Raw genomic sequence first — 18,003 nt, 5'->3', positions numbered from 1 at the left:
ACAGTGCATAGCTAACTGGGAACCACTGCACTTTATCATTTTCTGTTCAATATTTCTGATTTTATTAGAAAATGTTAGACACATAAATTCCATAAAAACTAATGAAATTACTGTCTCCTGCTATCTACAAAAAAACATAAAAGTACAATCCATATTGTGTTCAATGGGACTTGTACAGGATTGCATATTCCCAAAACAGCCATGCTAAACACAAAGGAACAAGAATCAGCCTTAGGTAATTCCAAAAACTATTCAAATGAGCTTTTACAGTGTATAGTTAGGCGAGTGGTACCTACAGCCACCACCACCAAGTACTAGTTCATGCACTGTTATGCCAAGAAGCATCAGTAAATGAGTGATGCCTATTTCCTAAGCAGCCCTCTTTAGGTTATCAACACTTACCTACAAAACACCTGGCTATAAGAAATAAAAACCTGCCTTTGAGGCTATGACTTATTTTTGTCTTCTGTGCATTCAGTTCATTCTTTCAATCAACCACATTAAACCACATATATTGTACAGGAAAGAGAAATAACTTTCCCATCTACCCCAATCATGGTTTATCCAAATGTATGATTTGGACATTTGTACAACAACAGAGAGCTTCCTATAATTATGAATAAGCATATCTATGCAAGATATGTTGCTTTCCACAAAATAAGAGCAGTATTAAAATCCCATTCCAAATAGCATTTATAGTGCCAATAAAGACTCAACAGCATTGTGTTCAGTAGTTGTTGGACCATTTCTGAAATACCAGATATAAAAAAACATAATCATATTAAGTCAGTTTAAAAAAATCTTAATGAAACAAGTGAACATTTACCAGTAATGAATGGCTCAATAGTCCAGAATCTTCTTTTGTCAAACTATTTGCTGCATATTCCAGAGCATTGTTTTCTCCCTGATGTTTGCAAATATATGAACAGTTTCTCTCAATAACTGTACGAATGCCTTTAAATAAAATCACGCTAGTAGTGCAACCCATTCCAGAAACAATTCAGCTTGCATTTCTTGCTAAATGATCTCTTCAGAGACAAATTCCTTTGCTTCACAAGCACAGTCTTCTTTACCAAGTCCAGCTAGTAGCTATTCAGATTAAATACCATCAGTGACCGTATTGTAAGCTTGCTTAGCTGAGTGCTAAAAATCCTGTGGTTTCAGCAAGAGCCACACCTCACAATATAACCCTCTCTCAAAGAGAATGCTCTCTCAAGTGCTATTAATACAATAGACTGAAACATAATATTGTTAAAGAAATTGCCTCAATTCCATTTGTCAAATATCCTCAAATCTTATTAAAGCAAAGATGCTGCTGCAGCTTCTACTGTCAGGCACAAAGAATTCTCATCTGCTGCAAGAAAAGGCTAGCCCAGAATGCTTAGCTTCAAATTCAACGTTTCTTTGCTTGACCTAAATATTGCAGGGTGGGGGAGTACTGCATTGGGTGGGGGAACTGACAGGGAACCATATCCCTTTCATAAAAATCAAAATTCAGGAGAATTATCCCACCTACTGCTGCTATGGAAACACTTTAACACATATTAATGTGCAAGCCTATTTCAAATCACTTTATTACACGCTTGTACTGTGAGTAGAAAACCACCAGGGAGCATAAGATTTTGTTCTGTCGTTTTTGGTTTTTCCCCTTGTCCAAACAAAGAGGACACACCTTGTTATTTTAACTGGGGACACACACAAACAAAAAATATATACTAAACTCTATTTTCTGGTCATAAGCCCTACTGAATTCCATGTGACTTAAGGCAGACAAGTATAGGAATGTGCTGTAAACTTGCAATCCTATGTCCACTCAGAATGGAACAAACATATTTAACACTTCTGAATAAAACTGTATTTGAAAGTAACTCACAGTGAATACAGAAAACAAGACTATGAGGTGTGTTCAACTAAGACCCATTTATACAAATGAGCATGTCCACATTAGTGCCATTAAGTTCAATGGATCTACTCTAATTAAAACTGAATTGAATACCACCCTATGGGAGGAATTCATCATCATGCTGAAACAAACATTCTGTTAGCGCACATTGCTACTTGCCTAATGGAGCAATCTTCACTCTACTCTTCCCATGCACTGTTCTCAGGCTTCTACCAACACCCCCAAGCCAACAGGGCGTAGCAGGGAGAGGGATGGGGAAGAAACATTGCACTAGCGTACGTTATTATGAGGGCTTCTGCTAGCAGGACCAGTTAGCTGAATCCAATCCCATATGTTTAATATCAGAATTGAAGTCAGAATTTGAATTTAAAATATTATTGCGGAAGTCGCACGCCGGCAGCGGGAGGCCTCAGATTAAGAACGGTTTCGGGTTAAGAACAGACCTCTGGAACGAATTAAGTTAGTAACCGGAGTTACCACTGTACAAAGAAGGGTTGATGAGGGCTATGGCCTTGGGACGAGAGAACTGTCCTGGGGAGAGTTCTGAGGACCAGAGAGAGGTTTGGAGGGCCACATTCAGCCTCTGGGCCTGAGGTTCCCCTCCCTGATATCAAAACAGATATTTTTTCTGTTTCCAGGGTTGGAGACCCTGTTGGTTCCCCCAAATGAGAGCCAGGAAGGAAAAGGAGGGATCCCAGGTGAGAGCTGGGATGGGCTGCTACCTTCTGTAGCTTCTGGGACTGAGAATTGCCTTTAGGAGAGAACTCGATATTCCTCTTGTTCTGCTTGTATTATGAAAATCTTTAATTAAAAAAAAATTTTTTTTTGAGAAAGATATTTCCTGTTTCTTATATTCATGTATGTTGCATCTGTGCTTATTTTTTGGTACCTGGCCCATGCAGTATCATTTTCTAGCTTCCTGTCCCCAGTTTCTTTGTTTTGTCTTTGAGGGAGCCTTTTAAAATTTGTTAGCATATGCATTAAAATTGGTGAAATGGCTATTGACTTCTACCTGTTAATGATGTGCTGGGAGGCCACTGCACCCAGCCCGGGCTGCAAGAATGCTGCTTGGAAGCATCCTGACTCGATGTCACCCAGCCAAGAGGGGTAGCAGTTTGATCCAGGAGTAGAGTTGCCGGGTGCGGACCAACTGCTCGTCGGGAATGAGGGCTGGGTTAAATAGAGGGTTAAGACCGTGGGCAGGCATGAGGCACAGAGGGTGGTCTTCACTCTCCACACTCACCCAGCTGCACACCGAGGATCTCTGTGGGGTTCAGGCACCCCTCTCTGTTGTGCACCTAGGGCAATGCCCCCCCACACCATGCCAGTGAACAGACTACCACCAGCACATAACTCTGGTGCCTAAAAGTTTGCACTGGCTGCGCCTGTGTTACTTGGCAAAGTAAAGGGAGCGGGTGGCACTGTGGTCTAAACCACTGAGCCTCTTGAACTTGCCAATCAGAAGGTCAGCAGTTCAAATCCACACAATGGGATGAGCTCCTGTTGCTCTGTCCCAGCCTCTGTCAACCTAGCAGTTCAGAAGCATACCAGTGCAAGTAGATAAATAGGTATTGCTGCAGCAGGAAGGTAAGCGGCGTTTCTGTGTGCTCTGGCACTCGTCACAGTGTCCCGTTGCCCTAGAAGCAGCCTAGTCATGCTGGCCACATGACTTGGAAAACTGTCTGTGGACAAACATTGGCTCCCTCAGCCTGAAGTGAGATGAATGCCGCACTCCATAGTTGCCTTCGACTGGACTTAACTGTCCAGTCCTGGGCAGATGAAGTCTATCTTTTTACCTACTTGGCAAAGTTCAAGTTTCTTGTATTAATTTACAATACCCTTGACAACTTGTGCCCAAATACCTTAAGGACTGCAGAATTCCTCACATTCCTGCCTAATAATTGAGCTTTTGTGATGGGGGAGTCTCTTTTAGAGGTTACCAATACATAGATAGATAAATCACTGTGGTCAAGCTATCCCTCTCCAAGAACAGCTATACAGTGGTACCTTGGGATGCGAACGGGATCCGTTCGGGAGCCCCGTTCACATCCTGAACAGAACGTAAGACGCGACAGCGCATCTGCACGTGCGCGAGTTGCGTTTCGCCGCTGGGTGTGACGTCATTTTGACCATCTGCACATGTGCGAGCGGCGAAACCCGGAAATAACACACTCCGTTACTTCCGGGTCGCCGCAGAGCGCAACCCGAAAGCGGTCAACCTGAAGCGTATTTATCCCGAGGTATGACCGTAGTTGGCATACCAGCCATAGCTGATCAAAGGCACTCCTACCCTCTGAGGCTACTTGAGCCTCAAGTGAGAGAGATGGAGCCTGCAGCACTCCCAAACAACAAACCTGTTCGTTCAGAGCAAGTGCAACCCTATCCAGAACATCAGTTTGTATTCCCTTCTCTGTCTATTAATTATTACAGCCACTCCAAGCAGGCGTTTCTTCTTACAATGCTTGATAAGAGCCTAGAAATTGGAAATATTTTTTCCAGCCTTTAGAGTAAGCACTAGAGAAAACTGCTTATACTCAGTTGATTTTAATTTGTTTGTACATAAGATCAAGGAGTACATAAGATCAAGGATAAGCATTTTTTTTCTATAGTGTATAAGCTATGCTGTTAGAATGTTTATTTTAAAGCAAAGGTAAGTGTGGTTGCTGACCTTGAGCCAGACATCCTGGAGAGTGAAGTCAAATGGGCCTTAGAAAGCACTGCTAATAACAAAGCCAGTGGAAGTGATGATATTCCAGCTGAACTATTTAAAATTTTAAAAGATGATGCTGTTAAGGTGCTACACTCAATATGCCAAACAAGTTTGGAAAACTCAGCAGTGGCCAGAGGATTGGAGAAGATCAGTCTTCATCCCAATCCCAAAGAAGGGCAGTGCCAAAGAATGCTCCAACTACCTCACAATTGCACTCATTTCATACGCTAGCAAGGTTATGCTTAAAATTCTACAAGGCAGGCTTAAGCAGTATATGGACTGACAACTCCCAGAAGTGCAAGCTGGATTTCGAAGGGGCAGAGGATCCAGAGACCAAATTGCAAACATGGACTGGATTATGGAGAAAGTTAGAGAGTTCCAGAAAAACATCTACTTCTGCTTCATTGACTACACAAAAGCATTTGATTGTGTTGACCACAGCAAACTATGGCAACTTCTTAAAGAAACGGGAGTGCCTGATCACCTCATCTGTCTTCTGAGAAATTTCTGTGTGGGCAAGAAGCTACAGTTAGAACTGGATATGGAAGAACTGATTGGTTCAAAATTGGGAAAGGAGTATGACAAGGCTGTATATTTTCTCCTCCTTCTTTAACTTACATGCAGAATTCATCATGCGAAAGGATGGACTGGATGAATCCCAAAACGGAATTAAGATTGCCCAAAGAAATATCAACAACCTCAGATATGCAGATGAAACAACCTTGATGGCAGAAAGTGAGGAGGATTTAAAGAACCTTTTAATGAGGGTGAAAGAAGAGAGCGCAAAATATAGTCTGAAGCTCAACATCAAAAAAACTAAGATCATGGCCACTGGTCCCACCACCTCCTGGCAAATAGGAAGGGGAAGAAATGGAGGCAGTGAGAGATTATACTTTCTTGGATTCCAAGAAAAAGTGATGACAAACCTAGACATCATCTTAAAAAGCAGAGACACCACCTTACCGACAAAGGTCCGTATAGTTAAAGCTATGGTTTTCCCAGTAGTGATGTATGGCAGTGAGAGCTGGACCATAAACGCTGATCGCCGAAGAATTGATGCTTTTGAATTATGGTGCTGGGGGAGACTCTTGAGAGTCCCATGGACTGCAAGAAGATCAAACCTCTCCATTCTTAAGGAAATCAGCCCTGAGTGCTCACTGGAAGGACAGATCCTGAAGCTGAGGCTCCAATACTTTGGCCACCTCATGAGAAGAGAAGACTCCCTGGAGAAGACCCTGATGTTGGGAAAGATTGAGGGCACAAGGAGAAGGGGATGACAGAGGACGAGATGGTTGGACAGTGTTCTCGAAGCTACCAGCATGAGTTTGACCAAACTGCGGGAGGCAGTGGAAGACAGGAGTGCCTGGCATGCTCTGGCCATGGGGTCACGAAGAGTCGGACATGACTAAACAACAACAAGCAGCTTCTTGATTTGAATACTACCTTCTACTAGACATATTTTGGTTTATTATCCACAAGCTTAAAAATGTTACAGATATGACTTGAAAAATATGTTTCTCACTGGTGATAAACAAATATTTCATATAAAACCCCAAAGAATACAATTTGTCTTCAAATATAGTTTTTTGAAGTATGATGCATCTTATTTAAAATGCTTTCATATTACTCCATCTAGTGGTTGGAGTACATATATTTAAAGTCATGTGCAGTACTATTCTATGCATATTACTTCAAAACATTACAGTGAATTCACTGTTGCTCAGTCCAATGGGGCATTTTCTCAGCACTATATTAAAAATACAGTATTTTAAAAATCAACAAGCTGTACTGGTCAGGAACATGGAAGTGAATTCACACAATACAAAATAAATATTCAGTGCTTCAGCTACTAAAATGTTCAAGTGCAAATTAATTATAAATCTTTCATTTAAGGATATTGTTCCTGTTCTCTCATTATAAAGTACACTGTTGCCCCAAATTTCAATGGTTGGGGAAATCTTGAGGTTAATTAAAATGAGCTAATAGTAAAGAGGTTGTTGTTGTTTAGTCGTGTCCGACTCTTCGTGACCCCATGGACCAGAGCACGCCAGGCACTCCTGTCTTCCACTGCCTCCCGCAGTTTGGTCAAACTCATGCTGGTAGCTTCGAGAACACTATCCAACCATCTCATCCTCTGTTATCCCCTTCTCCTTGTGCCCTCAATCTTTCCCGACATCAGGGTCTTTTCCAGGGAGTCTTCTCATGAGAATAGGTACATTATACATATAAAGCATATTTTCAATTTAGATAAAAGTTACCGGTATTTTAGGGACTTGGTAAATTGCAATGTGAAGATGAAAGCAGCCATATATTTTTGTCTATTGCAACCAATCTATGTTCTAGGGTTAGATGGCAACATAGGTGTATCAAGGATAGATACCAACGAATACATTTAACTCTAAATTTACTACTCTGTGAAGCATGGACATACAAGCCTGGACACTGCTCTCAAGTTGACAGGAATTCCTATTAACTACTGGGCAGGCACTAGCCCTCAATCAACCAGGACTGGAAGCTTAAAGGAAATAAGCAGCCCATCATTAGCTTCCGTTCAAGTCTTGGACTGGGAGAAGGGGGCTGGAGTGGACAATGGGGCTCTTGAGGACGCAGTGCCTTCTCCTCTAAGGATCATTTGGTAAGTGAGAGGAGTACCTTTTTACCACCAAAAGATTTGAGGGAAGGAGAGAAACATGCTTCTTAAAGCTCAAATTCCTACTCAGTATTCTGTGAATTTTCATGAGCTCTAATTAATCCTCAACTAATGACAAGACAAACGATGTGTAACTGGTTTAAGTCAGTAGGGTGGAATTCAAATTTGCAGGCATGCTCTCTCAATTTTTTCTGCTGCTGATCTTGCCGAAAGGCATTAAACTGTAGGTAAAACCAAACAACTTCTGAAAAAAAAATATTCAACAAGTTTCTACTGGAATAAGGAATGCAGAATTCCTCATCAAATTTTACCAATGAAGTGGGCACCAAGGTATACTGAAAAAATGTTTAGTGAATCTACAGGTAAAGGACTTGAAGCAGAATACCCCTGCAGTGGCTGAAAAACAGACATAGCTCTAGTGGAATTATCAAATAAAAATCTGATGGGGGGCTTAATCATCAAAAATTTCAAGCCTAACTTCCAGTCTCATTTAGCTATGCTATCAGTTCATATATTCCAGCGATGGGTGCTCTCTATAAGGATTAGGTTAAATTGTGTGTGTGTGTGTGTGTGTGTGTACACACACACTATATATATATATATATATATATATATATAATCCAACAAGTTTGCTGACTAATTCTTAATCCATTTCCCAAACATTTTATGAGTTAACACTACAGAAAAGTTAGAGTTTTTCTACTCAATCCACGTACATAGAGCTGATTCCAATTGTGGTTTATATGGCAAGCACAAACAAACAGTAAGTCTGTTTATATTGCCATTCAATTGTATTCCTGGAACAATTTACAAAAAATGCCCCCCAAAAGCATAAAACATAAGAAAAGCATAAAACAGCAGGCTTAAAACCATATCTAAAAAGCTCAGTATCTGCTTGGTGCCAAAACGACAATAGGTTGGCACATGGCAAACCTCTCTAGGCATAGGAAACTGTGGTCTGATCAAACCGCAAAGCAATTTATTGAAGCAAGGGAAGGCACATGTTAGCATAAGGTTAATTCCCATAGCACCAAATCATTTTTTTTGTATTGTCTGGCCTGAGCCATAGAACTGAATCAGGAGTCTGATTAAGAGAAGGTTCTTAGATATGTCCATAAACTAAAACAATTTTTGAATGAAATATATGTTCAAATAGTTCCATTTTGTTAAATTCTCATCACTGCACATGGGCTGGGAGTATTCACAGGAGATTCACTGAGGTAAAGTAGCTAGTGATAAATCTCATGAACCAAACTGACAGCCCCAGGATTATAATGGCATTTTATCCTGCTGCTCCTAGATTACACAATAATCCTCTGGAATTCAAAAGGAAAAAAAATATGTATGAACACAAATAGATTAGGGTCTATCATAGCTCTGGCTCTCAAAGCATATTTTAAGTGTGTATTTAAAAAACAAAAACAATAGTTTTAAATTTATGTCTTATAATTTGAACTTTTGAAGCTACATACTTCCCCTAGAATGGGTGCCTTTCATTTAAGAGACAAGTTGTTCTAATAAGTAATAAACATGTTCTCTGATCCCACATATTGTATCCTCATATCTTAGGCTTTACAGTTCCAATCTTCGTATTTCCAGGTGAGGGAAATAATGACTCTCCCCTGCTTCCCCTACATTATTTCATTTGAGTTAGAGAAAGGCATTAGTAAAAAGTCATACTAAGGACTCAGCTATACAGCTGCAAATAAAACGCTTTAAGTGTGCTGTAAAGTGCATTATACAAATGGGACACTAGATGACAATGATGAGTTGTGGCAAATTCAATATGTTTTTCAAAACATTAAAAAATAGCATTTTTCACAACATTTTTTATAAGTGTCTAGATTCCACCTATATACAAAGGAGAGAGAATAAAGATGATAGACCAAGGATGAAGAAAAGGACACAAGACTGGAGGCAAACAGGCAGTGGGGCAAATTATTATTTAGTGATACACAAAAGAAATAAGAGGTGGTGAACCCAATATTTATGAATTAAACTGCACAGGACTATCCTCTCTCACAGGATGGTTCTATTTTAATATTATTAAATATTTAGATTTTTCAAGCAGAGCATATCTAAAAGGAGAATGCTTTAATTATGATTAGGTACTCTGATGGTCTAACTTTTGGTTAAAGATTGTGCTCAACTTAAAATAAACTTTGCCAGAGGTTGATTGTCAGAATTAATGGTTTAGCATTTCAAAGCATATGTTAAAATTTGACATACCACAAATCTTAGCAAGCGATGCCCCAACAACTCCAAACAAGAGGATAAAAGGATTGGGCTGAAAGACCAAGGGTAAGTGTGAGCAAAAGGAGACGAAGTTCTAAGTGATCATTATGACAGACTGAAGTACATGTTTACTTTTTATAGCCAAAGTGGCAAGCCAACAGTCTATGGAGTTGATCAGAGTGGCCGGCCAAGCTTCTAGCCATCGGTAAAAAGTCAGTTTTGCATACAGAAAGTCCCAGGTTCAATCCCTGGCATCTTCAGGTAGGGGCAGAAGATAACCCTGTCTGAAATCCTAGAAACCACTGCCTGTCAGTGTAGACAATACTGAGTTAGACAAACCAATGGTCTGACTCAGTGCTGGGTACCTTCCTATGCAAGTTTTGCCTAAGCATCTGGTGAGCTTTTCAAAAACAAATGGGTAAGGATAGGAAAATTGGGGGAATCCTTCATTTCCCCCCCTCTTTTTTCAGGCATTCACATCTCTAGATGCCACTATCCCCACCTTCTGCTTGATTTGATGGCAGCTAGGATGCAGCTCTACCCTGGCAACTCCATCTGCCAAATCAGGCATGTGCTGCATTTGCCAGGACGTCCTTCACTTCTTTGCACCCACAGAATTCCTGACATGCATTGTTTCCCATTTAAAATGGGGTCTTAGAAACTTGATAGTTTTAGAAATACACAATGCATTTCCACTGAAGGGCAGACTCCCACAATCTCTCTGCTTATCTTATGTATTCTAAGAGACAAAAATGAAAATTTAAATGCATATATGATGTATTTGATGACCAGAAAAACACTTAACATTTGAAGCACCTGTAGTTTTAAAAAGCAAACTTTCTAAAACTGCTGTAACTCAACAATTTTTATAGAATTTTTCTGCAATTTGCTCAAATTACACTACTAATGAAAGTAAATTCCCATGTCAAATGTCATATTGATAGGATAAACCATCTTATCTTCACAACAAAGTTTTTGGGGTTTATAATGACTGAATGTTTAAAAAGCAAGTCCCCTTAAAACTATGGAATCACTAAAGTTCCATAATGAATGCCTCTACCAGTTCACAAAGTTTTTTTCAATGAGGTTATTATTGGTTAATATAAGCATATGGACTTTGAAGACAGGCTGTCAGGCAAGCTCGGGCGTACGGAGGAGAGTGCAGAGAGTGTGGTCCGCCCCAGGTGTCATCCTGATGGGGGGGTGACAAAATGGCGGGTGGCACCTGTCACCGTGGGGCCTGCAGGATGCACGAGCCACACGTCTCGGAGCCCGCAGGCTCTCTGCTGTCCGCCAACTTCCTCCCCCCCAGCTGTAGGGTGGCTGAGGCCCCACTGTGTGCCCATCCCTATGGGCACCGGATGCCCTGTTTCATCCCTATGGGCGCTGCGCGCGGCCCCTGGACACGCCGCCCCAGGTGCCCGAGAGCCTTCCTCCGCCACTGTAAGCACTGACAATTTGCTGATTGTTAAGGAACAGGACCGATTGACAATGCCTGCAAATTTTGCTTTGCCACAGGTATGGGACCAGTGAGCACTGTTTAGCAAAAGCAGCAAAACGGGAACTTACTGGGCCCAATTAGGCCAGTGCGCTGGAGGTTGCCCAACGCTAGATAAAGAAAACATGAGTGACTCACATCAATAGATGTGAGGCTATATGACTTTAATCCCCCCCCCCAATTTTCTAAAAACTTTTAATTGTATTGTTTAACTACTCTGTTGTTTGCTGCCCTGGGCCCTTCAGGAGCAAGGATGGAATCTACATTTAGTAGTAGTGGTGGTAGTAGTAGTAGTAGTAGTAGTAGTAGTACTGTAATAGGATCAGCTTTGAAAGACAGGTGAGAGGGAGTATTAGTATGAATCAATAACTAAAATAATGTTAGTGAATGGATAAGAGACCAGAACAAATTGTAACTGAAAGCAAAGAGCTTTCCCTCACTAATATAGTGCTCATTATCATATACGTATGACCTTATTGCCAGAAAACACTTCCAGGGCTCTCAGCATAGTGCTTCAGGTTTCCCCAAGGCCCCATTGAGCACCTGGTGATACAATGCTGTTAGGTTAGGAAACCCTGGAATGAAGCATCACCACACACCCAAAGCTTCAAAGTGGTCTAATAAAGGAATTCACTTAATTCACTGATGCAGTTCAGGTATAACAAACCATGACTCAGGATGAGATCTAGATTTGATATCCCGGATTGTAAAAAAAAAAACCAAAATCTGGTCTGCAGAAACCACTGTTTACAGTGCTTGTAAGAAGCAACAAACTACTGTTTGTTCCTAATGATGGCAGAAACTATAAATCCCCTCCCCTCCAATATATAGGGGAATATAGTTGTGCAGGCCAGAGGTTCGTGCCAGCTCTCATGTGTCTGTTAATAGTTTGTTATTTCTGAACCTATGCACTGTTAAGATTCTTCTTAAGGGCCTTGATTAGGAAGAGATTCATTTTTCAAGGACCTTGAGGAAGACAGACAAGAAGATACTACCAGTATTGCAACCAAAATCAGGGGAACCAATTATTCTTCAGTAGGCAATACTTTGCCAACTGACCAAGCAGAACAAATATGTACAAACATGAGAGACAAAAGATGATAACAAGGATCCAGATGATAGCACTATATCCAAGGAAGATCAAAAACAGATGTGAAATAAATGACTTGAATGTTTCCAAAAAAGCAAACTGAAGACTTTAGTAGAACCAGATTGAGTGACAGGGATTTAATTTTTTCACCAGGCTTCAACTAGATTAGGTGGGCACCAGCATGAAAAAAAAGAGTATTTTCTAACACAGAGGATATTTCCCAGATCCAAGTTGACTAGTACCTCTGCTGGGAAACAATTTCACTATGGTAGCCAGTAATATACAATAAACAGAAGAACTCAAGCCCAGAACAGCAAGATTTTAGAACATATTAACTAGATGTGGTATTATTTGCCAACACATCCATAGTATTTTCAACATATTAAGCAACATTAACTCTAAGAAATATATAGAATAGCACAGAGGGAGGAATACCTCACATAGTAAAGAAAATGCACTATACAGAGTTTTGACAGTACAAATGAAAACTATACAATGAAATTTACACAGAGGGGAGAGAAGGTAGAAAGACAGCTAAGAGATCTGTGAAGCAGTGGTCTGTCATATTGCATTGCATAGTAAAGCAATTCCTTTAAAACCTGACCAGTACACTACTTATGGTTCAGCCTTTAACAGCTAAGAGTTATGTGGTGATGGAACAGCTTGTAACCAGATAGAATCTAGCTTCAGCAGTTTCTAAAGGCTGTACATTTTCATACCTTTATGTTTCTTTGTTTAATCACATTTTATTTCTGATAAACTGGAGAACAAGTTAGTATGTCAGAAGAACCTTCAAGTCACTGAGAATGAAGTAGTCAACAATGCTGAGAGCAAGAATTTAAAAACATTTCTTGACATATGTCCAGCTCATGGTGGCCATGTTTTCCACAGCACATTGCAGATGTATAGTGAACAGGTTTTTAGAATCTGAAACTCTGCCAGCTACAACAATCTTCTAATTATGGTAATGCAATGGCATTTCTGCTTGTGACAATAAAAGTAACATGATTATGACAATCAAGCAATTAATGTGCACAAAAAGTTTACCCTATCAGCACGATAGTCATGTGATACATACCAATCCTCATCACAAATTCAAGTGCCTTAGCAAAGTGAATATACATCACTGAATGAAATGCTAAAGCTCCCTTTCTCCCTCTTTTTACCTATTTGCAGGCAAGACTGGTCTAACTTTTGTTTTATTGTACAGCACTTTGTTCTTATAAATTAATAAACACATCCATGGCCAAGAACTATCTGAAAAATTCTAGGATACTAAAAATATGTTTAAGTGCCAGTCCTGTCAAAAGGATTAGATAGCAGCATCAGATTCTTAAGACAATTAATTGTGAATGACTATACCAAGTTATTGTTAATAGCAAATGTCTTAGAATAGTAATATCATCACACTAAAACCTTGCAATGAATTCAAGGTGAATAATAATGCAGTAGGAATTAGAATAAAGGCTGCCAAAATATAATACTCTGTGTAGATTATGAAAGATTTTATAACACATATTTTGCTTGAAATAAATTCTATCCTTGCTGCGAATCTTCAGTTTAGCTTACTATATAGCTACAGTACTATACCCAGTGTAAAAGGAGGCAGGGAAGCAACAATTAAGCTGCCAAACTAAAGACAAATAGAAACACAATGAATGTGCTCCATTTGCCATTCCAAGTATGACACCAAGAGACAGCAGATCACAAAAAAATCATAGAACTGAGGACAGTGGCAGTAACAAGAATGCAGTCCAGACTTTCAAACATAACTGGGGATGCGTAAAACTATTTAAGCATTAAATCAAACATTCACCCTGATATCACTGTATGAATGTACAGCCACAACTTTGAGTGTTGGGTTTTCTGATCTGATGTGGGGTGGGACTGAACAAATCTGCGAATTACCCAGAAATGTTTCCCAGCCTTTATTCGTGTGCGGGCAGGCAATACGAAATATGAAATCCCCCTCCAAAGTTTTCCAGCCACTCATTCATTCATATATATCGCGGGGAAGGAAGCAAGGGCGGGACTCAATGTGAATGGACGGAAGTTTTCGCAGGGAGAGAAAGAAAGGGGGGGTGAGAGAGAGGGAGAAGCGCACGTCTGGAGACAAACGCCGCAGCTACAAAGGACCACCCTCTCCTTCCCGTTCCTGTGCGCTCAGCATCCCGATGCAAGGAACGGGAAACAGAAGGGTTTGAGCGACGGGAAATGGGGTCTAAGTATTATATACGCAGGTTGGAATGGAAAACGAAAGGAGGAAAGGCCGGCCGGAAGCAGGCTGTGTCCCCCTTCTCTCCACCCACCCAAGCGCTCCTTTCCCCCCAGCTGATTAGGTTAAGCTGAGCCATGCAAATTCCGACATGCGGATTAGGAGAGAAAAGAGGCAAGAGGGGAGAGAGAAAGAAAAAGAGAGAAATCTCCCCAAGGCGCCCTCTCCTCCTTTTGCTTCTTCTGCCTTGGGCTGCGCTTTCACGCACGCTTCCCTGGGAGGGAAGCAAAGTCCCCCCCCCTTTTTTTTTTTAAGGAAAGGGTTTCCTTCCCGAGGAAACGAAACCAGGATCCGGCCCCTGGATACGCCCTGACTTGGAAGAGGAGGAAACCCCCACTGGAGGGGGGGATGCGGAGCGAGTGAGGCTTCCGAGAAGAGACATGCCCGGCGGAGGATGGCGGGGGGGGGGGTTGTCAGGCCAGGTGGAGGGACGGCGAGGAGGATGAAGTGCCCCAGGAGGTGTGTCCATCTCGGCCAGGTCCATCCGAGGGTGGGGGGGGGAGGCAGGAGGGAACAGGGCGCCAGGTTCAACGACGACGCCCCCCCCCCCACGCGAGAAGTAATGGCGGGGCAAGAAGTGGGCGCAAAGTGGATATCCCTGTCAGGTGTGCGCGTTTCCCACCCGCGTCGCCGTCAACTCACCACAAGGACGGAGCCTCGCACCACCTCAGAGACGCTCTGCCGCAACTCGGCGGCCGTGCCGGGCTTGCTCAGCGCCCGCGTGAACTTGCGAGTCTCCGGGGGCCCCAGCGCCGGCTGGAAGGGCATCGTTGCCATGGCCCTCGCTCCTCCCGGCGGCCCTGGCGGAATCCCCGGCCCTCTCAGGGCGCTGCCTGGAGGCTCCTCAGGCGGCGTCCCGTCGCCGCCCCCACCATCCCCTGAACAACGCCGCGCGAGCGAGAGAGCGAGCTGCCGGCCGGCCAGTCAGTGTCGCAGCTGGTCTTGGCTCGCGGTGGCGCCGCTCCTGTCAGGCGGCCCCTCCCTCCGGGCGACGCGCGCACACACACACCAACGGCGCCCGCTCGCGCCAGCCCCCAAACACTGGCACGCGGGAGAGGGTGGGCGGTCGGGGGTGAAGAGAGCGAAGCGGAGGCGGGTTCGCTTGAGCTGATTGGCGCGGGCGCCGCCGGAGGGGCGTGGCCCGGCTGCTCCCTCCTCGCCCCCACAAGGAGCGAAGTTCCCAGCCGCCTCCCCAACCTGCGTGGCCCTGGCGAGGTTCCTGATTGGGCCTCGCGTTACCTGCCCGGCTTGCTCTCCTGCTCCACCCTGGCCCCGGCCCCCTTATTGGCTCGGCCTGGGAGGAGGGGGCGTGGCTGACAGGGAGCGGAAATCCCATCCCAGAGCGGCGTTTATTTTCTCCTGAGTGCCACCAGGTCATTCCACAGTGCATGGCGGCGGTGGAAGGGATGCCCTTGGCAGAGCGCTGTGCCTGCCGGTCTTTTTTTCCCCTGAAGTGCAATACATATAGCTCCCAGCCAATGGGCAGCGGTGCGGATATGTGTGTATAAATACGATTTGCACGTTCTATAAATAAGATTTATTACTTTTAAAGCATTAGCGGGTTTTTTTTGTATTCCGATCACCTTTGCGTTGTGAGTACTTTCCCCCGATGCAGCTTCAAAGGGCGGCTTCGCGAGGAAGCTCTTTACCGTAAGTGATGCATGTTGCTAGAGAGCTCTAGCATCTGTGCTGGCTCCTTAAAACACTCCAGGAACAAGGCCAGTTGCCGGCTTCAATCCATAATGGCTCAGGCTCTACTTATTTAAAAGGCCGCCACTTCATTCTGTTCCAACTCCATAAGCACTCTTCCAGATTTCACCCACAATTTTTTAAATATTCCAACTACATACTGCCAAATTCCTGTCCATATTAGGGAAGTAGATTTGGTAGCGTTTCTACAGGGGTCGGGGCGGGGGGGTACAGCGGTACTTTCATTTAGAATTCTTTTTATTTATCAAGGCCGCACAGCCTTTTATTAGTCAAGTATGGTACAATGCTGCAAAGAATAATCAAAGGCAAGGGAAAAGGTAGCATTTTTAACGTTTTTCATTTTTTAAGTTACATCACTGTTTTTACACTTGAATGTTACAGCAGGAGCATGCCAGGATTTTTGTGGGGGTGGGGCAGATCCAATGTGATTGGTTAGTTAAGTATTTTTATTGTTTTATGCCCATGAGCAGGAGATTGCCTTGAAAAAGCAACACCTGGCAACCTGCCAGTTCCTAATATTCTAGCCTGGCATGACAGACCCAGCTTAGGGCTATGCAGGTGGTTCTCAGCTGAGTTGTATAGGAGAAAGTGAAACGGCTGGGAACCTGGAAAAGTAGAGGGGGACAACCTACTTCTCCAGTCCAGAAACTATTGCCACCAGACACATCAGATAGTTATCACATTTTCTGAACCTCTGTCCAAGAGAATGGCTGTCAGTAGGGCTAGCCCTAATTTACATTCGAGCTACTGGAATCTATTGTGTTACTGAAAATATACATTTTATGTTAGATTCTTAAAAATCCCCCAAAAATTATATTCACAAGAATAAGGAAATTTCAAAGGGAAAAGGTACTGCATAAGGGGCTAGAACAATCCTAGACACCTCTTTGCACGTCAGTCCTAATTTCATGAGTAACAATGGAACTCTCTGAGGGTTTATCATGAGTAATATGGTGGAGCGAAGTAACTTAGGGCACATATTTTAATACAGTGGTACATTGGTTCTCAAACTTAATCCGTTCCAGAAATCCGTTCCAAAACCAAGGCACACTTTCCCATAGAAAGTAATGCAAAATGGATTAATTCATTCCAGACTTTAAAAAACCCCTAAAATAGCAATTTAACATGAATTTTACTATGTAACAAGACCATTGATCCATAAAATGAAAGCAATAATTAATGTACTGTACTATAAAATAAATAAGATAGTATTGTAGCTGTTAAAAATTTAAATTATTTTTCCCCCTTACTGATGATAGTCATTGTTTGGATGGGGGGCTTTTATCCATTTCCACAGTCACACATTCATTCAATCAATCAGTAGCTGAACTGGGCTCCACACAGTCACAATAACAAATTAACAGAAAAAGCCTCAAAAACAAAAACACAAAATAAATAGCAAAAACAAAAGCACCAAACTTAATCCATTCCGGAAGTCCGTTTTGACTTCCAAAATGTTCGAAAACCAGGGCACAGCTTCTGATTGGTGCAGGCACCCCAGAAACAATAGCCAACAACCACATCGGACATTCAGCTTCCAAAAAAAGTTCGAAACCAGAACACTTATTTCCAGGTTTTCGGCATTTGAGAACCTAGGTACCACTGTATTGGGTAGAGTGTGTAGGATGAACTGGGTGACTTAATAAACCATGGCTAGAGATATGGAATAAAATTCACTAAGGCATGTTTGCAAGTCGTATGTTGAGGAAGAAGTGATTTTTGTTTGTTACCATCTTTAGACTCATCTGTCATACTCTGGAGCTGACTGAAGTGGAACACCGGGTGAGGCAAGACTAGTTAGAGAAGGTTTCATGATGTGCTCTACCCCGCACAAAACACATAGCTCCCATGTTGCTTCATCAAGGAACGAACTGAGCCTCAGCCCTATATAGGGTCAACACAGTTGCCTCCTAATTGTGAGCCCTTCCAGTA

The 18,003-nt window shown here is 42.5% G+C and overlaps 1 protein-coding gene across 22 annotated transcripts in view; it reads right to left on the bottom strand.

Annotated features, from left to right (window-relative positions):
- DOCK9 (dedicator of cytokinesis 9) overlaps nucleotides 1-15,508 on the bottom strand; it is a 94,293-nt gene extending 78,785 nt beyond the window's left edge. For 8 of the 22 annotated variants that reach the window (XM_083437546.1, XM_083437562.1, XM_083437560.1 and 5 more), the window contains exon 1: nucleotides 15,004-15,508. In XM_083437546.1, coding sequence (XP_083293672.1) covers nucleotides 15,004-15,138 — 135 coding nt within the window. In that variant the 5' untranslated portion in view covers nucleotides 15,139-15,508. Of the gene's footprint in view, nucleotides 1-826; nucleotides 1,336-15,003 lie in introns of those variants that run through there. The other 14 variants (XM_083437556.1, XM_083437538.1, XM_083437542.1 and 11 more) reach the window with 3 other exon arrangements.
- Between the last annotated feature and the right edge of the window lie 2,495 nt (nucleotides 15,509-18,003).

This window comes from Podarcis tiliguerta (assembly GCF_965153285.1).
Source record: "Podarcis tiliguerta genome assembly, chromosome: 4".
Classification (NCBI taxonomy): domain Eukaryota; kingdom Metazoa; phylum Chordata; class Lepidosauria; order Squamata; family Lacertidae; genus Podarcis; species Podarcis tiliguerta.
This window is presented reverse-complemented; position numbering and strand designations above follow the sequence as displayed.